At 46.0% G+C, this 24715-nt stretch overlaps 1 protein-coding gene across 3 annotated transcripts; it reads left to right on the top strand.

Annotated features, from left to right (window-relative positions):
- Positions 1-714: 714 nt before the first annotated feature.
- trim101 (tripartite motif containing 101) lies at positions 715-23161 on the top strand. 3 transcript variants are annotated; one of them, XR_011476700.1, is made up of 12 exons: positions 715-985; positions 1183-1374; positions 8534-8682; positions 8938-9115; positions 9502-9597; positions 10237-10470; positions 15664-15686; positions 16089-16213; positions 16571-17046; positions 18780-18915; positions 21990-22355; positions 22387-23161. XR_011476700.1 is itself a non-coding variant. In XM_024141090.2 (11 exons), exons 2-10 carry the CDS (start codon positions 1201-1203, stop codon positions 18864-18866), a joined length of 1542 nt encoding a protein of 513 aa, XP_023996858.1. In that variant the 5' UTR covers positions 715-985; positions 1187-1200; the 3' UTR covers positions 18867-18915; positions 21990-23161. The 3 variants fall into 3 exon arrangements, 2 of the variants coding, with proteins under 2 accessions (XP_023996858.1, XP_023996857.1); XM_024141090.2 differs by having other exon boundaries at positions 1187-1374; positions 21990-23161; XM_024141089.2 differs by having other exon boundaries at positions 21990-23161.
- The last annotated feature ends 1554 nt before the right edge of the window (positions 23162-24715 follow it).

The raw sequence follows: 24715 nt of genomic DNA, 5'->3' as shown, positions 1-24715 counted from the left end.
GCCTGCTGCCTGGGCTGTGTTAGACATGAACTATTACTGGCTCCGACTAGCCTGCTGCTGGTCTGTGTAACTACTGGAACTGTCCTCACTAGACCTCTGCTGGGTCTGTTAGACAGAACTGTACTGGCTCATACGCAGCTGCTACTGGTCGTATTGTATACATGACTGATCTGGCTCTCACCTGCTGCCGGTCTGGTAGACATGACTTCGATCTGGCTCATACTACACTGCGCTGGTCCGTGACATGATATACTAGCTCCTACTGCCTGCGCTGTCTGTGTACGCATGACGATACGCAACGGCAAGGAGGTAAGTAGAAATATCACTGGCAGAAACCTGTCTACAGCCTGCATGACCACCCAGCACTGATTTGCCTGACAACACACACACACCACACACACAACAACCCAGATATCTGACACACACGACACAGCAGACAAGACAATGCCTTTGACACACCACACACAGACAACGAATATGCCTGACGACACAGCAACACACACGACACAACCGATAGCCTGAACACACACACACACCGATATGGCCTGAGACACACACACACACACACACACAGACCGATATGGCCTGAGACACACAAACACACACACATACCGATATGGCCTGAGTACATTAGGGGGCTGCCCACTGGGGGGGGTATTTTCTAGTAACATGACACTGCCAACCCCCTCTGACAAACACACTCACCCTTCCATCGCTTCAGCCCCGAGATCTATCTTTCCCAGTGGAGTGGATGGTTCAGGAATAAACACACACACACACGCAGTCCTCGCCATGGACGGTTGGCAGACCAACTAACATGTACCCAGGGAGAAGGCCTGGACAGAGGAAGGGTGGAGTGTTATGACTGAGAAAGCAGGGATGGTGGAAGAAGAGGAAGAGTGACAAGTAGAAAGAAGACGGAGAGAAGTTCTTGACAGAGTTTCAAGAGGCGCTGTCGAAGAATCACGTCTGGACATTCTCCACGGTCAGTGTGTTGGCGATGTGATCCCTGCTGTCCGATAGAAGAAGGACAGAGACAGAGAGAGGCGGACTGGTCCGAGACCTGACTGTCTGGCCTGAGCTGTTTACTTTATGAGGGGGACTGGTCCGAGAACTGACTGTCTCCCCTGAGTCAGTGAGTCAGTCAGTCCGATATTTGTCTTCTTGTGTTTTGGATCTCAGTCAGACAGGCCGTCCACCATGTCTGTCCCCCTGGAGCAGGGCTCCTACCCCGGGGACAGGGAGCAGGCAGGTCTGGGGACCCTACAGAGACAGCTCATCTGTCCTATCTGTCTGGAAGTATTCACCAAACCAGTGGTCATCCTGCCATGCCAACACAACCTCTGCAGGAAGTGTGCCAACGACCTCTACCAGGTAGGAGCTAAAAGACAGAGTCGGTCATATTCATTAGAACACACCGCAGCAAAACATTTTGCAACAGGAAAGGAAAATAAGCATGTATTGTTAAGCATGTACTGCGTTCAAGTCTCAGTGTGTCTAAAACTGTGCCCTTTCACTGTGAGCTCAGAGGATCTGTAAGCATTCAAAATAGATCCTGTAGCTATGTAATTGAGAGAAGAGTCAGTCTATGTTTAACGGTGTTAACATGATTACTGTAGTTGACATCCTCATATCTCTGAGCGCTGGGGAGAGAGATAATCAAGGAGATTGGATGAGATACTCAACAAGCATGCTCAACTCCAGCTTCAGTTCATAATGAGATACTCAACTCCAGCTTCAATTCATAATGAGATACTCAACTCCAGGTTCAATTCATTATGAGATACTCAACTCCAGCTTCAATTCATAATGAGATACTCAACTCCAGCTTCAATTCATTATGAGATACTCAACTCCAGCTTCAATTCTTATGAGATTACTCACTCCAGCTCAATTCATATGAGATACTCAAACTCCAGCTTCAATTCATAATGAGATACTCAACTCCAGCTTCAATTCATGAATGAGAATACTCCAATACTCCAGCTTCAATACATTATGAGATACTCAACTCCAGCTTCAATTCAGAATGAGATACTCAACTCCAGCTTCCCTACATTAATGAGATACTCAACTCCAGCTTCAATCATTATGAGATACTCAACTCCAGCTTTCAATTCATTATGAGATACTCAACTCCAGCTTCAATACATTATGAGATACTCAACTCAGCTTCAATACATTATGAGATACTCAACTCCAGCTTCAATACATTATGAGATACTCCAACTCAGGCTTCAATACATTATGAGATACTCAACTCCAGCTTCAATTCATATATGAGATACTCAACTCCAGCTTCAATTCAAAATGAGATACTCAACTCCAGCTTCAATACATTATGAGATACTCAACCCAGCTTCAGTTCATAATGAGATACTCAAACTCCAGCTTCAATTCCATTATGAGATACTCAAACTCCAGCTTCAATTCATATGAGATATCTCAACTCCAGCTTCAATTCATTATGAGATACTCAATCCAGCTTCAATTCAAATGAGATACTCAACTCCAGCTTCAATTCAGAATGAGATACTCAACTCCAGCTTCAATTCATTATGAGATACTCAACTCCAGCTTCAATTCATTATGAGTACTCAACTAGCTTCATTCATATGAGATACTCAACTCCAGCTTCAATTCATAATGAAGATCTCAACTCCAGCTTCAATTCAGAATGGAGATAACTCAAACTCCAGCTTCAATTCATAAAGCACACTGGTTGTATTGGCAAACTGCATTGTTGACTGTAACCATAACTTCTTGGCTTGTATTCTCATCAGATGTCTAGTTGTATGTTGCTAGTCTGAATTTCACCGGCATCCACACCCTCTCCCCCCTCATCCTCCATCACACCTTCACCTCCATCACACCCTTCTCCCCTCATCCTCCATCACACCCTCATCTCCTCAACACTTCATCCTCCATCACACCCTTCATCCTCGCATCACAACTCTCCCTCAGCCTCCATTCAACACCCTTTCTCCCCGCCCTCATCACTCACTCCATGCACACCCTTCCTCCCCCTCATCCTCATCCCTTCCCCCATCCACACCCATTCATCCTCCATCACACCTTTTCTCCCCCCTCCTCCTCCATCACACCCTTCCCTCTCCCCACCCCCTCATCCTCCACACTTTCTCCCCTCCCATCACACCCTTTCTTTTTCCCCCCTCCCCAATTCCCCCTCCACTCCCCCCATCCCACCCCTTCTCCTCCATCTTCACCCTTCTCCCCCTCATCCTCCATCACACCCTTCTCATCGCTCCATCACACCCGTTCATCCTCCCATTCTCACCCCTTCTCCCCCCTCATCCTTCCTCACACCCTTCTCCCCCCTCAGTCCTCCATCTCACCTTCTCCCCCCTCCAGTCTCCATCACACCGCTTCTCACCCCCTCAAGTCTCCATCACACCCTTCAGCTGCCATCACACCCTTCTCACCCTTCATCCTCCATCACACCCTTCTCCCCCTCAGTTCTCCACTCTCACCCTTAGCCTCCATCTCACGCTTCTGCCCCTCATCCTCCATCACACCCTTCTCCCCCCTCAGTCCCCATCACACCCTTCAGCCTCCATCACACCCTTCTCCCACTTAGCCTCCCACACACCCTTCTCCCCCTTAGCCTCCATCAGACCCTTCAGCATCCATCACACTCTTCAGTCTACCTCAGACCCTTCAGCCTCCATCACACCCTTCAGCCTCCATCACACCCTTCAGTATACCTCAGACCCTTCAGTCTACCTCAGACCCTCTTATCCACACAGATACACAAAGTATGCCTATCAGGATTTCCAAGCAGGGGTTAGAGAGGGATGTTTAACCTCTGTACACTTTGCTGCAGTACAGATCCGTAACAGGTGTGTGGATTATGAACTGCTAATTTGAGCCATGGTGAAGACATCTGAGACTATTTTCATAATGGAGGCCACAGCCTACTTCTACTGCTGTTGCTTAGTTAGTTAGGCCCATGTCAGGCCCATGTTAGGCCCATGTCAGGCCCATGTCAGGCCCATGTTAGGCCCATGTCAGGCCCATGTCAGGCCCATGTCAGGCCCATGTCAGGCCCATGTCAGGCCAATGTCAGGCCCATGTTAGGCCCATGTTAGGCCCATGTTAGGCCAATGTTAGGCCCATGTTAGGCCCATGTTAGGCCCAGACTCAGGAAATAGAGATGGACAAAAGAGGAGTTCTTAGTCAAGGTGAAGCCTCTATCAGATCATGAACGTTATCTACGACTATCACCGTCTCTATGGTTGTGCTTTAATGTGAAGTTTATTTGGCAGGACGAACCCTCCAATGGTACACAGCTTTCAACTGTCAAAACCTCTCAACCAAGCCCCACTAGTGACACAAACGACACGGTTTCAGACAGCTACTCCCCTACCCTGGTTACAGACAGTTACTCCCCAACCCTGGTTACAGACAGTTACTCTCCAACCCTGGTTACAGACAGTTACTCCCCTACCCTGGTTACAGACAGTTACTCCCCCTATCCCTGGTTACAGACAGTTACTCCCAACCCTGGTTACAGACAGTTACTCTCCCACCCTGGTTACAGACAGTTACTCCCCACCCTGGTTACGCAGACAGTTACTTCCCCAACCCTGGTTACAGACAGTTACTCCCCAACCCTGGTTACAGACAGTTTACTCTCCACCCTGGTTACAGACAGTTACTCTCCAACCCTGGTTACAGACAGTTATCCCCAACCTGGTTACAGACAGTTACTCCCCAACCCCTGGTTACAGACAGTTACTCCCTGGTTACAGACAGTTACTCCCCGACCCTGGTTACAGACAGTTACTCTCCAACCCTGGTTACAGACAGTTACTCCCTAACCCTGGTTACAGACAGTTACTCCCTGGTTACAGACAGTTACTCCCTGGTTACAGACAGTTACTCTCCAACCCTGTTTCCAGGCACATTCATTTACTGCTCCTCTTCAAACCCAGCTGGTCCGTAATGAAAGAGAGGAGCACTGAGAGGAGTGATCTTCCGTTATACCCAGAAGCAGCTGAGGACAAGAGCACTATTCTAGGACCTCTATCTGTCTTTCACTCTGTCTCTGATCTGTCCATCTCCTCTCCTCTGCTCTGTGGGGGGGGGGGGAGTGAAGCGGGATCACTGAGTGTGTTTCTGTCTGTAAACTACTAAACTTATTCGATGAAGGAGTCTGCCTTCAGCAACAGCCACTAAATCACTATATCTCCCAGTTGATCAACAGAGGGTTGGTTATTAGATTATTCTGGATGATGATCTGTGGCTTCAAATGTTTGATACTTGCATGATAATACCCAACTGAGGTAAGAACAGCTGTTTCAGAACAGCTGAGAGTTGTTTACAGAGAGGAGAGACTATTTCCCGTAATACTTAGCCAATTACTCAGAGCGAAGATCCGTTAATGTTTTCTGGGCACGGTGGGCAAGTTTCACGTTGTCCTTATTTCCAGTCAGTCACCGCTCTCACAAACACCTGGAGAAGTCTCTGGAGTCACGTTACTATCATAAAGCAATGTTCTGAGATGTGCAGCAACCCGACGGCATGGACGTCATGCTGAGTGTATATGTATACATTATATATAACTACCGGTCAAAAGTTTTAGTGCACCTACTTAATTCAAGGGTTTTCCTTTATTTTTTAGTGTTTTCTACATTGTAGAATAGTAGTGAAGACATCAAAACTATGAAATAACACATATGGAATCATGTAGTAACCAAAAAAAGKGTTAAACAAATCAAAATATATTTTATAATTGAGATTCTTCAAATAGCCACCATTTGCCTTGATGACAGCTTTGCACACTCTTGGCATTCTCTCAACCAGCTTCACCTGGAATGCTTTTCCAACAGTCTTGAAGGAGTTCCCACATATGCTTAGCATTTGTTGGCTGCTTTTCCTTGACTCTGCTGTCCGACATCTCAAACCATATCAATTAGGTTGAGGTCGGGTGATTGTGGAGGCCAGGTCATCTGATGGACCACTTCATCACCCTCCTTCTTGGTCAAATAACCCTTACACAGCCTGGAGGTGTGTTGGGTCACTGTCCTGTTGAAAAATAAATGATAGCCCCAATAAGCCCAAGCCAGATGGGATGGTGTATCACAGCAGAATGCTGGTTAAGTGTGCCTTGAATTCTAAATAAATCACAAACAGTGTCACCAGCAAATCACCCCCACACCATCACACCTCCTCCATGCTTTACGGTGGGAAATACACATGCGGAGATCATCCGTTCACCCACACCGCATCTCACAGACACCCTTCTTGATGTCACTTGTTAAATTCACTTCAAAGAGTGTAGATGAAGGGGAGGAGACAGGTTAAAGAAGGATTTTTAAGCCTTGAGACAATTGAGACATGGATTGTGTTTGTGTGTGTGCCATTCAGAGGGTGAATGGGCAAAACAAAAGATGTAAGTGCCTTTGAACAGTGTATGATAGTAGGTGTCAGGCGCACCGGTTTGTGTCAAGATCTGCAACGCTGCTGGGTTTTTCATGCTCAACAATTTCCGGTGTGTATCTAGAACGGTCCACCACCCAGAGACAACTTCACATAACTGTGGGAAGCATTGGAGTCAACATGGGCCAGCTTCCCTGTGGAACGCTGGGTGGTGGTTAAGAGGTTGGGCCAGTAACCGAAAGGTTGCTGGTTCGAATCCTATAAGCTGACTAGGCTAAATCTGCCGATGTGTCTTAAGCAAGGCACTTAACCCTAATTGCTCTTGTAAGTCGCTCTGGATAAGAGTGTCTGCTAAATGACTGAAATGTAAATTAACGCTTTCGGCACCTTGTAGACTCCATGCCCTGACGAATTGARGCTGTTCTGRGGGCAAGGAGTGKGGGTGCAACTCAGTATTAKGAAGGTGTTCTTAAGATGGCGCCGGAGGGTAGGGCTGCCGGTTAACCAACCATGCTATTTTGTTTGTTTTTTCACGTTGTTCGTAACTTATTTTGTACATAATGTTGCTGCTACCGTCTCTTATGACCGAAAAGAGCTTCTGGACATCAGAACTGTGATTACTCACCTTAAATTAGACGAGGAGTTCTTCTTCAATGAATCGGACGCGAGGGATATACTACAGACACCCGACCAGATCCAGATCCCCGTGATTCGCTGGAAAAGGAAACGTAGATTCCGCGGAAAGAGATCAGGATGCCTTGTGAGGATCAGGCGACGAGTGGCTAATCTGCCCTTGCCTTTCGTTCTGCTAGCTAACGTTCAATCGCTGGAAAATAAATGTGATGAACTGAAAGAACGTATATCCTACCAACGGGACGTTAAAAACTGTAATATCTTATGTTTCACCAAGTCGTGGCTTAATTAATGATGACATTAAGAACATACAGATGGCGGGTTATAGAACAGCAGCCTCTGGTAAGACACGGGACGGGGGCCTATACATATTTGTAAACAATAGCTGGTGCAAAATATCTAAGGAAGTCTCAGGGTTTTGCTCGCCTGAGGTAGAGTATTTCATGATAAGCTGTAGACCACACTATCTACCAAGAGACTTTTCATCTGTATTTTCGTAGTTGTCTACATACCACCACAGACCGAGACTGGCACTAAAACCRCACTCAATGAGCTGTATACSGCCATAAGCAAACAGGAAAAYGYTCATCCAGAGGCGGCGCTCCTAGTGGCCGGGGACWWTAATGCAGGGAAACTKAAATCAGTTTTATCAAAAGGTTTTACAGCTGCAACATCGAAAGCATCCTGACGGGTTGCATCACTGCCTGGTATGGCAACTGCTCGGCCTCCGACCGCAAGGCACTACAGAGGGTAGTGCGTAAGGCCCAGTACATCAATGGGGCCAAGCTTYCTGCCATCCAGGACATCTATACCAGGTGGTGTCAGAGGAAGGACCTAAAAATTGTCAAAGACTCCAGCCACCCAAGTCATAGACTGTTCTCTCTGCTACCKCACRGYAAGCGGTACCAGAGTGTCAAGTCTAGGTCCAAGAGACTTCTAAACARCTTCTACCCCCAAGCCACAAGACTCCTGAACATCTAATCAAATGGCTACCCAGACTATTTGCATTGCCACTCCCTCTTCCCCCCCTTCTACGCTACTGCTACTCTCTGTTATTATCTATGCATAGTTACTTTAATAACTACCTACATGTACATAATTACCTCAATTACCTCGACACCGCACATTGACACATTGACTCTGTACCGGTACCCCCTGTATATAGTCCCGCTATTGTTATTTACTGCTGCTCTTTAATAATTTTTTATTCTTATCTCTTACATTTTTAGGGATTTTCTTAAAACTGCATTGTTGATTAAGGGCTTGTAAGTAAGTATTACTGTAAGGTCTACAGCTGTTATATTCGGCGCATGTGAGAAATCAAATTTGATTTGATTTAATGTTTTGTACATTCAGTGTATATATAATGTTCTATATTTAAACTGAGACTCAGCAATATGACGTTGCCACGTGCAACAGGCCCGATACAGCTGTTTACTTCCTGCATCGCTGTGCATGTGTGTGTGTTTATAGACAGCATGCTGAGTAAGGTGTGTAGCCCTCTCTGTTCCAGGTGGGGTCTGGAGGGAGGTTCCGCTGTCCGTCCTGCAATCAGGAAGTTGTGTTGGACCGTCACGGTGTCTACGGGCTGCAGCGCAACCTGCTGGTAGAGAATATTATTGACGTCTACAAACAGGAGTCCACCAGGTGAGAACAGAGGTCTTTAATGTAAAGAGCTTTGGTAAGGGAGGGGATGGGATTAGACATGGGTGGCCAGGTCAACCCTCACCTTGGTGGACTATATTAGTGAGGGAGTGGTGTGGGTYGCTCTCCTGAAGGTTTCAAAATAAGGATGCCAAAGGAATATCAACAAATTACATCTAGACGGCATTTTAGTTTTTACTTTGGCTTCCTAATCCTGACTGACATTTCCTCCTCATCTCCTTCCCACAATCCTCCTAGCTCTAGATCCCAGTCGTCAAAGCCTGCGGGCCAGCCCACCTGTGAGGAGCACAACGGTGAGAAGGTCAACATTTACTGCATCACCTGTCAGGTGCCCACTTGTTCCCTCTGCAAGGTGTTCGGTGCCCACAACACCTGCCAGGTGGCACCGCTGACACAAGTCTACCAGCAGCAGAAGGTGAGTGAGTGAGGCCACAGGCATGGGTCGCACATTGATGACATCACAGAAGGCAACTTTCACCTGGGTAGTGTTCATTAGGGCACACTAAAAAAAATCTTATTGGACAAGTTCTGTGGGATGATACCTGGGTGTAGAGGCCTTGGAAATCATTGGTTAATTTGTGCTGTAACGTATCAGGGGGCTCATCCTGGATCATATTAAACTAGGAAAGAAAGTAGCCTGACTCACCAGGCAGTTACAGGTTTTGCTTCTGTGAAACTTTTACACTTTAGATGTATGATGATATCATAAGAGGTGTAGAATAGAAAATAAAACGATTCTGACTCCACCAGTAACAGTAGCTACGGTGATTCCTCTGTGAAACCTCTCCTTTCTCTCAACAGGCTGAGCTGAGTGAGGAGGTTAGCGCCTTGGTGGCGTCGAACGGCCAGGTCCAAGCCTTCATCGATGAGTTGGAAGTGACCTGCAAGACTGTTGAGGTTAGCGCTGTTTGTGTTGTATCTTCTCTGGTGTGTTGTCACTTTTTACACCTATAAAGTGTTGAGTGCTGCTTGGTGTAGTTATAAGATCAAGATTCAAATCAACAGTGAGCCAAAGTTTTGTTTATACTCAGCCTGTAACTAATACAATATTTTTATTTTATTTTTATTTAACCTTTTATTTAACTGGACAAGTCAGTTAAGAACAAATTCTTATTTACCGTGACGGCCAAAACCAAACCCAGACAACGCTGGGCCAATTGTGCTCCGCCCTATCGGACTCCCAATCACGGCCCGTTGTGATACAGCCTGGAATCGAACCAGCGTCTGTAGTGACGCCTCTAGCACTGAGATGCAGTGCCTTAGAGCGCTATGTGCCACTCGGGAGCCCAATCTATGAGTTATACTTTTCCAGTTGTTCAGTTATAAAGAATGTTGACGTTAGTGCCTTTTTGTGCCTGTTCTACTTTGATGTATTGTCATGGACACCCGTAAAGGGGACGAGGGCTGCTTGGTTTTGATCAGTAATACTCTGCCAACAAAACGTGTCCTTACGACATCCCGGAACGTCCCAAAATGATCCCTATAAAGTCGTCAGGACGTCTGAGAAAGTTTGACCGCGTGTCTGTGTTTCTACAGGAGAACTGTAAGACCCAGAAGCAGACAGTGTGTGAGAAGTTCAACCGTATCCTCGCCATCCTGGAGGAGCGACAGAGGATCATGAAGCAGCGAGTCACGTACGAGCAGGAGGGGAAGACGGGTCACGCTCGTTCGCTGGTGCGATCCTACAGAGAGAGCGTAGAGACCAGCACCAAACTGGTAGAGACTGCTGTGACCACCATGGAGGAACCTGAGATGGCTGCCTTCATGAAGGTACGATACCATACAGTACCATACAATACAGTACCATACAATACAGTACCATACCATACAATACGATACCGTACAATACAATACAGTACGATACAATACAATACAGTACGATACAATACAGTACGATACCGTACAATACAATACAGTACGATACCATACAATACCGTACAATACAATACAGTACGATACCGTACAATACAATACAGTACGATACCGTACAATACAATACAGTACGATACAATACAATACAATACAGTATGATACCATACAATACAGTATGATACAATACAGTACGATACCGTACAATACAATACAGTATGATACCATACAATACAGTATGATACCATACCATACAATACAGTACGATACAATACAGTACGATACCATACAATACAGTACGATACAATACAGTACGATACCGTACAATACAATACAGTATGATACCATACAATTACAGTACAGATGACCGTACAATACAGTATGATCCAATAAAATACAGTACGAACAATACAGTACAATACCATACAGCATACATACACAACATACATACAATAAATACAATTACTTACGATACAATACAGTACGATACAAGAGGGAGTACTGGTACGGATCAATGTGGAGGCTATATACAGATGTACAGTACCGAGTCAATTGAGGCTATATAGGGTGTTACAGGATGTACCGAGTCAATGTGAGGCTATTACAGGGAGTACCGGTCAGAGTCAACGTGGATATATACAGGGTATTACGGTACAGAGTCAATGTGGAGACTATATACAGGGGTACGGTACAGAGTTAATGTGAGGCTATATACAGGGGTACCGTACAGAGTCAATGGTGGAACTATATACAGGGAGTACGGTACAGAATCAATTGGAGACTATATACAGGGAGTACGGTACAGATCAATGTGGGGCTATATACAGGGAGTTACCGGTACAGAGTCAATGTGGAGCTAAATACAGTACTGGTACAGAGTCAATGTGGAGGCTATTACAGGGAGTACCGGTACAGAGTCAATGTGGAGGCTATATACAGGGAGGTACCTGATACAGAGCAATGTGGAAGCTTATACAGGGTATACAGAGATCAATGTGGAGGCTATATACAGGGAGTTACGTACAGAGTCAATGTGGAGGCTATAACAGGAGTCGCAGAGTCAATGTGGAGGCTATATACAGGAGTACGGTACAGAGTCAATTGGAGGCTATATACAGGATAGTACCGGTACAGAGTCAATGTGAGGCTATATACAGGGGTACCGGTACAGAGTCAAGTGTGGAGCTATATACAGGAGTACCGGTACAGAGTCAATGTGGAGGCATATACAGGAGTACGGTACAGAGTCAATGGGAGGCTATATACAGGAGGTACCGGTACGAGTCAATGTGGAGGCTATATACAGGAGGTACCGGTACAGAGTCAATGTGGAGGCTTATACAGGAGTACCGGTACAGAGTCAATGTGGAGGCTATATACAGGGGCACGGTACAGAGTCAATGTGGAGGCTATATACAGTACGGTACAGAGTCAATGTGGAGGCTATATACGGAGGTACCGGTACAGAGTCAATGTGGAGGTATATACAGGGGGTACCGGTACAGAGTCAATGTGGAGCTATATACAGAGGGTGATGGAGGTCTACAGAGTCAATGTGAGGCTATATACAGTGTATGGTACAGAGTCAATGTGGAGCTATATACAGGGGTACTGGTACAGAGTCAAGTGGAGGCTGTATCATGGTAACGTACATTGGAGGGTACAGGCTACCGGTACAGAGTCAATGTGGAGAGACGGATTATATAAGAGTACCGTACGAGTCAATGTGGAGGCTGTATACAGGGTACCGGTACAGAGTCAATGTGGAGGCTTATATACAGGGGGTACCGGTACAGAGTCGTCAATGTGGACGGCTCATATACAGAGTGTTAATGGTACAGATCAATGTGGAGGCTATATACAGTACGGTACAGACAGGGTATATCAGTCGGTACAGAGTCAATGTGAGGCTATATACAGGGAGTACCGTACAGAGTCAAATTGGAGAGCTATATACAGTTACGGTACGATCAATGTGGAGCTATATACAGGAGTACCGGTACAGAGTCAATTGGGCTATATATACAGGGGGTACCGGTACAGATCAATGTGGAGCTAGTATACCGGAGTACGGTACAGTCAATGTGAGTGCTATATACAGGGAGGTACAGTACAGAGTCGATGTGGAGGGTATAATTACAGGAGGTACCGTTACACGAGTCATGTGAGAGGCTATATACAGGGGGTACCGCGTACAGATAATTGTGGGGCTAATACAGGTGTTACTAGCAAGTCAATGGATACTATAACAGGGTTTCGGACAAGTCAATGTGGAGGTTATACAGGCGGGTACCGGTTACAGAGTCAATGTGGAGGCTATAACAGGGAGTTACAGGTACAGAGTCAGTGAGCTATATCAGGTATTATGTTACGGAGTCATTCGTGGAGGCTATAATACAGGGTGGACACGGGTTACGGCAGAGCAATTGAGTTAATACAGGGGTACCGTACGAGTCAATGTGGAGGCTATATACAGGGAGTACGTACAGAGTCAATGGAGGCTATATACAGGAGTACTACAGAGTCAATGTGAGGCTATATACAGGGTACGGGTACACAGTCCATGTGGAGGATATTACAGGGGGGTACGCGGTATCAGAGTCAATGTGGAGGCATATTACAGGGGTACCAGTCAGATCAATGTGAGGACTATATACAGGGTTACCGGTACAGATCAATGTGAGGCTTATAACAGGGGTACCGGTACAGAGTCAATGTGAGGCTATATACAGAGTACGGGTACAGATACAGTGGACGTAATACAGAGTATGGTACAGGTCATTTGGAGGCTATTTACAGGGGTACCGGTACAGATCAATGTGGAGCTATATACAGGGAGGTACCAGTACCATAGTATCCAACGGAGGCTTAATTACAGGGGTACTGACCAGTCAATAGTGGGGATATACAGGGGATCAGCGGTACCCGGTACCGAGTCAATGTGGAGGCTATATACAGGGGGTACCGGTACAGAGTCAATGTGGAGGCTATATACAGGGGGTACCGGTACCGAGTCAATGTGGAGGCTATATACAGGGGGTACCGGTACCGAGTCAATGTGGAGGCTATATACAGGGAGTACTGGTACCAACTCAATGTGCGGGGGTACAGGTTAGTCGAGGTAATTTGTGAGTGAGTGAGTGAGTGAGTGAGTGAGTGAGTGAGTGAGTGAGTGAGTGCATGTGTGTTAAGATGGTCAGTCCAGTTCAAGTGTTCAGCAGTCTGATGGCTTGTAGAGACGGGGGGGGGTCCCGTCCCGTCCCGTCCCGTCCCGTTTCTATCTCCCGTGTAGATAGAAACTGTCTCTGAGCCTGTTGGTATCAGACCTCATGCTCTGATACAGTCTGATGGCTTGTAGATAGAACCTGTCTCGGAGCCTGTTGGTACCAGACCTCATACCCGACGGTAAGGGAGTGAACAGCACGGTCCCAGTGATGTACTGGGCCAACTGGTGGACCTTTTGGTCGTGGACAGAGCAAATCCCGTACCACGCCGTGATGCAACCTGGTCAGGATGCTCTCGATCGTATTTGGAGAGGACCTGGGTCGGCATGCCGTATTTCTTCAGCCGCCGTAGGAAGTAGAGACGCTGTTGCGCCCTCTTGACCAGAGTGGTGGAGGTGTTGGTCCATGTTAAGTCCTCAGTGATGTGGACGCTGAGGAACTTAAAACTGCTGACTCTCTTCACTGCAGTCCTCGGTGATGTGGATCGGGGCATGTTCCTTCCTCTGCTTCCTGAAGTCAACAATCAACTCCTTTGTGTTGCTGACATTAAGGGAGTGGTTGTTGTCCTGGCACCACAATGCCAGTTCAATTACCTCCTCCCTATAGGCTGACTCGTTGTTGTTGGTTATCAGGCCTATAACCGTGGTGTTGTGCAAAGCCACGCAGTCGTGGGTGAACGGGGACTACAGCTGAGGACACCACGGTGTTAAGAGTCAGTGTAAAGGAAGTGTTGTTCCCAATCCTCACAGCCTGTGGTCGGCCCGTCAGGAAGTCCAGGATCCAGTTGCAGAGGGTAGTGTCTAGACCCAGGGCTCTGAGCTTGGTGTCCCGTTTGGAGGGAACAAAAGTGTTGAATGCTGAACTGTAGTCAATGAACAGCATTTTCACAGAGGTGTTCCTCTTGTCCAGATGTGTTACGTCCATGTGAGTAGCGATGGAAATAACATCTTCCGTGGATCTGTTGGAGTGGGTCCAGCGTGCCCGGCATGTGGGCCATGACCAGCCTCTCGAAGCACTTCATGATGACCAGCTTGAGCACGACGGGGCGATTTAGTCATTTGGGTATGTCACCTTTGTTTTTCTTGGGCACTGGGATGATGCTGGTCTCCTTGAAGTAGGTGGGGACTACCGCCTGGGACAGGGACAGGTCAAATGTGTCCGAGAAGACGCCCGCCAGTTGGTCAGCACACACCCTGAGGACGCGGCCAGGGATTCCATCTGTGCTATTGGTTTTGCGAGTCTACACTCTTTTGAGAGTTTTCCTCACGTCAGCCTCGGAGAGCGAAAGCACCTGGTCGTCCAGAGCAGTGAGAGTTTTCCTGGATGGCTCGGTATTGTCTACCTCAAAGTGAGCATAGAATGTTTTTTGCTCGTCTGGAACGGAGGCTTCAGTGGGAACCACACCGCTGGATTTGCCTATGTATTCTGTGAAAGTCTGTGGTCCTTGCCACATCCGTCGTGAGTCTAAATTGTCGAACATCAATTCAAGTTTGAGTCTGTATTGTCTTTTTGAGTCCCTAATGGATTTGCGGACCTCGTACCTGCTTGCCCTGTACGCGCCGTGCGTCACCGAGTCATCGGGGTTCATTCTGCTGACATTGAATGTTCTCAGTATGGTATGGATATCTCCGTTCGTCCAGGGTTTTTGGTTGGGGTATGTCCGGATTGTTATTGTGGGTACAACATCATCAAACACATTTCCTAATGAAGAATGTGACTGACGATGTATATTCACTCAATGTTGATGCAATACAATACAATACAATATTGAAAGACTTTGATAGGGAAACATATTTCATACTGGAATTGTTATTATCTATCTTTTACGTCAATTGCTTTTAATCATTTTGCCTTTTTCCCTTTTTCTCAGATTGCAAAAGACTTGATTGTAAAGTGAGTGCCCTCTTATTTTTAATCTGGTACTGATAATAAGTAACTAATAACAGGTAACTAATAAGAAGTAACTAATAACAGGTAACTAATAAGAAGTAACTAATAAGAAGTAACTAATAAGAAGTAACTAATAAGAAGTAACTAATAAGACGTAACTAATAAGACGTAACTAATAAGACGTAACTAATAAGACGTAACTAATAAGAAGTAACTAATAAGACGTAACTAATAAGAAGTACGATTTGTTAGAAGTTTGGAACGGTTTAGGCCATTCTACTGATAAATACTTTATTTCTATTTTGTTTCTGTCTCATTCAAACTCTCTCTGTCTGTCCCAAATTCTGTCTATCCTTCTCTCTCTGTATCTGTGCTACCTCATCTATATCCCCCTCTCCTTGCCAGGGTGAATGAGGCGTCCAGTGCCTGCATCGTGGAGACCCTGGAGCCTGGTTATGAGAACATGGACCACTACAGGGTCAACTTCAACACAGAGAAGAGGGCTCTGTACAAGTTGGACTTCATCAAAGGTACCGTGGCTGCGTCTGAACTATCTTAGACCTTATATAGAGCACCACTATCTTTTAGCCGGAGCCCCATTGGCCATCAGTGTGTTCTACTGATGTTCTGGAGCCCCATTGGCCATCAGTGTGTTCTACTGATGTTCTGGAGCCCCATTGGCCTCAGTGTGTTCTACTGGATTGTTCTGGGCCCCATTGGCCATCAGGTGGTTCTACTGATGTTCTGGAGCCCCATTGGCCATCAGTGTGTTCTACTGATGTTCTGGAGCCCCATTGGCCATCAGTGTGTTCTACTGATGTTCTGTGTTCCACATCAGCAGTAGAGAAGACACACCTAACCTGTTTTATTGTCTCTGTTCATTGTAGTGGAGGAGGAGGGAGAGGAGGTTCCTGAGGAGGCAGAACCAGAGCCGGAACCAGAATGTGAACCAGTTCTGGACCTAGAACCAGAGGCCGTTCTGGAACCAGTAACAGTTCATGAACCAGTGGCACTGCCAGTACTGGTGCAAGAACTAGAGCCAGAATTAGTACCACAGCCAGTGCCGGTGCCGGTGGTGGTGGAAGACCTACGGACAGAACCAGAGCAGGTGCCAGTGACAAAGCGACAGCTAGTTCCAGAACATGTGGCAGTTCTAGAGCCGCTGGAAGTTCTAGAACCAGAGTCGGCATCCAGTCAGGTCCTGGATGCAGAGCCTGCGTTGGAGCTGAAGACAGTGGGAGAGTGTTGGGGACTGAAGGACCCAGCAGAGCTGACAGAGCAGCTCAGGGATCAAGCAGAGGGGTGTGATGCAGACCTGCAGAAAGAGGAGTTCTGTGACCGAGAGGGCTTCAATACACAACAGGTATTTCCTCCACCAATTGGAAGGGAAATGATGTAATTGCTACATGTTATGTTACATACATGAACTAATTTCAGACATGTTATGAGAATATTAATAATACTTAGTGATTTCTTCATTGACAGACAAGTGACAACAAAGGATTTCATTTTATTGTTGCCCTTACCATTTCTCTCTTTGAGAAAGACAACAGAGTAAAGAGTCAGGGTGTCCCGACAGACAACAGAGTAAAGAGTCAGGGTGTCCCGACAGACAACAGAATAAAGAGTCAGGGTGTCCTGACAGAGAACAGAGTAAAGAGTCAGGGTGTCCTGACAGAGAACAGAATAAAGAGTCAGGGTGTCCTGACAGAGAACACACTGTCTTGTTTTAAATGTCCCAACTGTGTCCCAAATGGCACCCAGGCCTATTCCATTATTAGTGCACTACTTTTGGTCAGAGACGGGTTCTTAGTTGTAGTGCACTATATAGGGAATAGGAGACCGTACACAGGGACCACTTAGGGCCAGATTCAAAGCCAGAGCTGTGGCAGGAGGAACATGATGCAGGAGGTGACTTGGAGCTCCAGGACCAGCAAGCTGAGGCCAGTGAAGACACTAGACTCTACCCCAGCTGGTACACCCATGGCTGGACAGAGGTTAGAGGGGTGGTCCCGAGAGGCACTTGACGTACCTGTGGCTGGGAGAAGGAGCATCTTCCCGCTAGCTCGGGAGCTCCAGACCCCAGCCTCTACTCCAACCCCTGCCTAGGCCCCAGCCTTTACTCCAACCCCTGCCTCAGCCTCAATTCCAACCCCTGCCTCAGCCCCAGTCTCTACTCCAACCCCTGCCTCAGCCCCAGCCTCTACTCCAACCCCAGCCTCTACTCCAACACCTGCCTCAGCCTCTACTCCAGCCCCAGCCTCTACTCCAACCCCTGCCTCAGCCCCAGCCTCTATTCCAACCCCATCCCCAGGCTCGACCACCCCAGTATCCCCCTATCCTGCCCCAACCCAGACCTCTGTGGATGTGTACCAGCCCTGTCCAGAGCAGGCAGGTATTGGGAGGCTTCATGAAGGAGGACATCCATGGGTTTGTGTCCTTGGTTGGGCTGGGGGAGAGAGCTGCAACCAGGGGGGTATGGCCCCCACCTCCACCTCCACACCAACTCAACTATGATAACCAATCACAAACTACCAGCTCCACATCCATCTCTTCCTCCTCCTTCTCTTCCTCATCCAGTCATCATGTCCGTCACTGCCTCTGCTCTGTCACCTGTATTACTTATGGAGGGTTTCTGATAGCTTTGACCCTGTGTTGTGAATGGCCCCGTGTTGTAAATGGCCCCGGTGTTGTGAATGGACCACGTGCTGTGAATGGACCCCGTGCTCGTGAATGGCCCCCCCCGTGCTGTGAATGGCCCCCCGTGCTATGAATGGCCCCCCGTGCTGTGAATGGCCCCCGTGCTATGAATGGCCCCCCGTGCTGTGAATGGACCCCGTGCTGTGAATGGCCCCCCGTGCTGTGAATGCCCCCCGTGCTATGAATGGCCCCCGGTGCTGTGAATGGCCCCCCGTGCTATGAATGGACCCCGTGCTATGAATGGCCCCCCGTGCTGTGAATGGCCCCCGTGCTGTGAGTGGTTATTCCATCCCCAATGCACTTCTGTAATTGTCAGTCTTTTCCTCAATTTTGTATAATTTTCTACCCTTTTCTTTCATAATTTCCATCTGTCCATCCATCTCTCTCTCCCTATAGGCTGTCACGCTCTTCTTCTTCATCCTGGCCCTGGTCATCATGCTCCAGACTGTGTGGGCCCACATCAAGAGCCTTGCTTTTATATAGCAGAGAACAGCAGCAGGATTCACACTGCAACCTGGTTGATAATACTAAGGTACTGGTCTGGTGTGGCACGGAGGGCGACTAGGCAGGGTATTCGGTTTAGGAGGTGCTTACCTCGGATCAGTTTTGGTCTTTTGGATAATAATGAATAAGAGTATCTGGATGGGGGGGACCTGATCCTAGATCTGTTCTCCTATTCTAGGACACTGTATGAATAACTACCATCACATCATGTCCCTGGGATGTTCAGGGATGTTGGCAATGGGTATTTCTTCTGGGAAAGAAAGAAGTACAAATCGGTCTAGGAGTTTAATCTGTGAATATTGACTGTTTAGCATGGAACTGATGAAAAATTGACAGGCAATCCTTAACAATTTACCCGGCTTGGAGTCATCGTTTTTTTTTTGTGTGGTCAACAAACTGATGCTTTTTAGTGGCTGTTTGACTTGCAATCTGAACTAGATGTTTCTACCTGCAGATGGTAACCATGGTTTGTCTTTCTGAGATAGGTGGTATTTTACTGCAGCGAAGGCTTGTCGTATAGGTTGTGACTACTTGCAATGTCGATCCGACGTATTTTGATGACGTTGTCTGAAGATACGGCATCACTCGGATTTGTTTTGTTTTCTGTTGTCTTGGTTACCATCTGACTGAGGAAACAAAAAGCAGCACAAATCGAAGCAGCAGGTCTTTCAGCGAGAGAGAAGTTTCCTGATACTCCCTCCACTTGATTATCCATCTCTGTTTACCTCCCTCCTCTTCTAGGGTCTAACCCTTTCGGTGGGACCACGGGAACGGGAGAGGAGGGATGGGAGCAGAGCATTGACACACATTTTAGCCCCCAACAGCACTACTAATGCTGCCACCTTGTGGCTATAGAGTGGTATGACAGGCAGTCGGTCTGGTGGGTGGCTGCTGGCGCTGGTAGGAATGTAAGGCTAAGACAGGATGTAATGGAGGATCGTATTTGTGTAATGTTATTTTGTGAGAAGAATCACACCCAAAACCCAATCACACAAAATAAAACATTATATAGTGGGGCATTATGGTAGCTGCTGCTGCTATCTCATAACAATGGTTATCTTATGGTCCAAGTTCCAACCCTCTTCTGTTATCTATGGTTCCCTTATGGTCCAAGTCCCAACCCTCTTCTGTTATCTATGCCCAACTGGAAGCTTGTGGTCAGAAGTGGGTAGGACTTGCGGTGCTGTCTTGTGCTCTCACAAAATCTTTTAGCATTCACTTATGCTCGTCCATTGAATCATGACGCTCCTTGCTGCATGAAATAGGTTTGACATCATGATTAACTTTCTTTGTTATAAACACATTTATTTTATTTAACCTTTATTTAACTAGGCAAGTCAGTTAAGAACAAATTCTTATTTACAATGACGGCTTACCAAAAGACAAGGCCTCCTGCTGCGACGGAGGCCTGTGATTTAAAAAAAAWAATATATACTATATAAATATAGGACAAAATACACATCACAACAAGAGAGACAACACAACACTACATAAAGAGAGACCTAAGACAACATCATAGCAATGCAGCAACACATGACAACACAGCATGGTAGCAACACAACATGGTAGCAGCACAAAACATGGTACAAACATTATTGGGCACAGACAACAGCACAAAGGGCAAAAAGGTAGAGACAACAATACATGTCGCAAAGCWGCCAMAACTGTCARTAAGAGTGTCCATGATTGAGTCTTTGAATGAAGAGATTGAGATAAAACTGTCCAGTTTGAGTGTTTGTTGCAGCTCGTTCCAGCCGCTAGCTGCAGCGAACTGAAAAGAGGAGCGACCCAGGGATGTGTGTGCTTTGGGGACCTTTAACAGAATGTGACTGGCAGAACGGGTGTTGTATGTGGAGGAGGAGGGCTGCAGTAGATATCTCAGATAGGGGGGAGTGAGGCCTAAGAGGGTTTTATAAATAAGCAACAACCAGTGGGTCTTTCGACGGGTATACAGAGATGACCAGTTTACAGAAGAGCATAGAGTGCAGTGATGTGTCCTATAAGGAGCATTGGTGGCAAATCTGATGGCCGAATGGTAAAGAACATCTAGCCAGCTCAAGAGCATCCTTACCTGCCGATCTATAAATTACATCTCTGTAATCTAGCATGGGTAGGATGGTCATCTGAATCAGGGTTAGTTTGGCAGCTGGGGTGAAAGAGGAGTGATTACAATAGAGGAAACCAAGTCTAGATTTAACTTTAGCCTGCAGCTTTGATATGTGCTGAGAGAAGGACAGTGTACCATCTAGCCATACTCCCAAGTACTTGTATGAGGTGACTACCTCAAGCTCTAAACCCTCAGAGGTAATAATCACAGCGGTGGGCAAAGGGGCATGCTTCTTACCAAACCACATGACCTTTGTTTTGGAGGTGTTTAGAACAAGGTTAAGGGTAGAGAAAGCTTGTTGGACACTAAGAAAGCTTTGTCGTAGAGCATTTAACACAAAATCCGGGGAGGGGCCAGCTGAGTATGAGACTGTATMATCTGCATATAAATGGATGAGAGGGCTTTCTACTGCCTGAGCTATGTTGTTGATGTAAATTGAGAAGAGCGTGGGGCCTAGGATCGAGCCTTGGGGTGCTCCCTTGGTGACAGACAGTGGCTGAGACAGCAGATTTTCTGACTTTATACACTACACTCTTTGAGAGAGGTAGTTAGCAAACCAGGCCAAAGACTCCTCAGAGACACCAATACTCCTTAGCCGGCCCACAAGAATGGAATGGTCTACAGTATCAAAAGCTTTGGCCAAGTCAATAAAAATAGCAACAAAACATTGCTTAGAATCAAGGGCAATGGTGACATCATCATCATCAACCTTTAAGGTTGCAGTGACACATCCATAACCTGAGAGGAAACCAGATTGCATACCAGAGAGAATACTATAGACATCAAGAAAGCCAGTCAGTTGATTATTGCCAAGTTTTTCCAACACAACAGGAATGATTCCATGTAAGCATTCCATGTAAGCAATCCATGTAAGCATCTCTCTGTGTCTCCATATAATGCATTCTTGGTGTGCTCTCTTGAATAGCCTATGTGACCTTTTCACTAGCTTATTGGCCTAAATAGATTAGATCTGTCCATCTCCTTTCTCTGTCCAGATTGAGCCTGGGTCAGAGAACCCCACACCACAGGAAGGTGGTCCCTCCTCCCACTCCTCCCCCTCCTCTCCTTCCTCCAGTGAGTCCCCTCGTCTCAGCTTCTCTTCCTCCTGGCTCAACGCTCTCTCCAAGAAGAAGAAATGAAGAAGAGATTGTCTGTACCACCGAGGGCCTGTCTGAGCCATCATGGCTACAGAGGGCCTGTCTGAACCATCATGGCTACAGAGGGCCTGTCTGAACCGTCATGGCTACAGAGGGCCTGTCTGAACCCTCATGGCTACAGAGGGCCTGTCTGAACCATCATGGCTACAGAGGGCCTGTCTGAGCCATCATGGCTACAGAGTCTGAACCCTCATGGCTACAGAGGCCTGTCTGAACCAATCATTGGGCTACAGAGGGCCTGTCTGAACCATCATGGCTACAGAGGGCCTGTCTGAACCATCATGGCTACAGAGGACCTGTCTGAACCATCATGGCTACAGAGGGGACAGGCCAGGCAGAGACAAGGCCAAGATGGTTGAAACGTCAATGATGTCAAATTCTTCTAATTAAATGATTTTTAACGTCAAGAGCTGAGAGCTGCATGTGTTTTCCCAGGCACACAGAAAAAAGCATACTCAATATTCACTGACCATTTTGCAGGTCTTAAATCTGATACCTACTGTACGTTATTGTGCTCATGTACACTATGTGTTGGGGTAGGATACGATTTAAATATCTCTTCATTATTTGTTCTACTTCATTGATTGTTATTATCATGTGATGCATGATGGGTCTATCCAATGTTTGTGTTTATCTGTTGGGAAATTTTCTTTAGCATATCTAGTTTTGTTGTTCTGTCGTCGCACCGATGCATGATAAGTTGTTGTTTTCACTGTTCTTGTTCATCCCTGTATACAGCGCCTTCAGAGAGGTTTCACAACACTTGACTTTTTCCACATTTTGTTGTGCCACAACTTGAATTATAAATTTATTAAATTTAGATTTTTTTTTGGGGGGGGGGGGGGGGTCACTGTCCTACACACAATACCACATAATGTCAAAGTAGAATTGTGTTTTTAGATTAAATTTTTACAAATTAATTAAAAATGAAAAGCTGAAATGTCTTAAGTGGATAAGTATTCAACCCCTTTTGTTATGGTAAGCCTAAATAAATTCAGGAGTAAACGTTTGCTTAACAAGTCACATAATAAGTTGCATGGACTCATTCAGTGTGCAACAATAGTGTTTAATATGATTTTTGTATGACTATCTCATCTCTGTACCCTACACATAGAATTATCTGTAAGGTCCCTTAGTCGAACAGTGAATTTCAAACACAGATTCAACCACAAAGACCAGGGAGGTTTTCCAATGCCTCGCAAAGCAGAACACCTATTGGTAGATGGGTAAAAATGTAAAAAAAGCAGACATTGAATATCCCTTTGAGCATGGAGAAGTTATTAATTATACTTTGGATGGTGTATCAATACACCTAGCCACTCCAAAGATACTCAGTCGCCGGAGAGAAAGGAAACCACTCAGGGATTTCACCATGAGGCCAATGGTGACATTAAAACAGTTAGAGTTTAATGGCTGTGATAGGAGAAAATTGAGGATGGATCAACAACATTGTAGTTACTCCACAATACTAACCAAATTAACAGAGTGAAAAGAAGGACATCTGAACAGTCAAAATATTCAAAAACATGCATCCTGTTTTAAACAAGGCACTAAAGCAATACTGTAAAAATTGTGGCAAAGCAATTAACTTTTTGTCCTGAATACAAAGCGTTATGAGTACCACTCCATATTTTCAAGCATATTGGTTGCTGCATTATGTTATGGGTATGCTTGTAATTGTTAAGGACTGCCCTCTGATTACAATGAAGATCAAGATGTGCCGCTCTGTTCTGGGCCAGTTGCAGCTTAACTAGGTCTTTCTTTGCAGCTCATGACTGGACAAAAATCAAGATAAGACAAAACTAGAGCCTGCAGGACATGCTTTTTTGAGGGTGGTGTCAAAAAATCAGAGCATCTCTTTATTACAGATATACCTCTCCCCATCTTTACAACCATTGAATCTATATGTTTTGACCATGACAGTTTACAATCTAAGGTAACGCCAAGTAATTTAGTCTCCTCAACTTGTTCAACAGCCACACCATTCATTACCAGATTCCGCTGAAGTCTAAAACCACCCATTCCGAAACAGACTGCAACTCTTTGTTAAGAGTTTCAGAGACTTCATTAGCTGTGGTTACTGAGCTGTTTATGGTTGAATCATCAGCATACATGGACACGCATGCTTTGTTTAATGCCAGTGGTAAAAGAGTAGAGGGCCTAGAGAGCTGCCCTGCGGTACACCACTCTCTACATGTTTGACATTAGAGAAGCTTCCATTAAAGAAACCCCTTTGAGTTATATTAGATAGATAGCTCAGAATCCACAATATGGCAGAGTTTGAAAAGCCATAACACATATGTTTTCTCAACAACAGGTAATGGTCAATAATATCAAAGGCTGCACTGAAATCTAACAGTACAGCTCCCACAATCTTCTTATTATAAATTTCTTTCAACCAATCATCAGTCATTTGTGTTAGCGCAGTGCATGTTGAGTGCCCTTCTMTATAAGCAAGCGGAAAATCTGTTGTTCATTTATTTACAGAGAAATAGTATTGCATTTGGTTTCTAACAGTTTGCTAAGAGCTGGCAGCAAGCTGATAGGTCTGCTGTTAGAACCAG

The sequence above is a fragment of the Salvelinus sp. IW2-2015 genome, unplaced genomic scaffold (genome assembly GCF_002910315.2).
Source record: "Salvelinus sp. IW2-2015 unplaced genomic scaffold, ASM291031v2 Un_scaffold2390, whole genome shotgun sequence".
NCBI lineage: Eukaryota > Metazoa > Chordata > Actinopteri > Salmoniformes > Salmonidae > Salvelinus > Salvelinus sp. IW2-2015.
The sequence above is the reverse complement of the archived record's forward strand: the minus strand, read 5'-3'. Positions and strand labels throughout refer to the sequence as shown.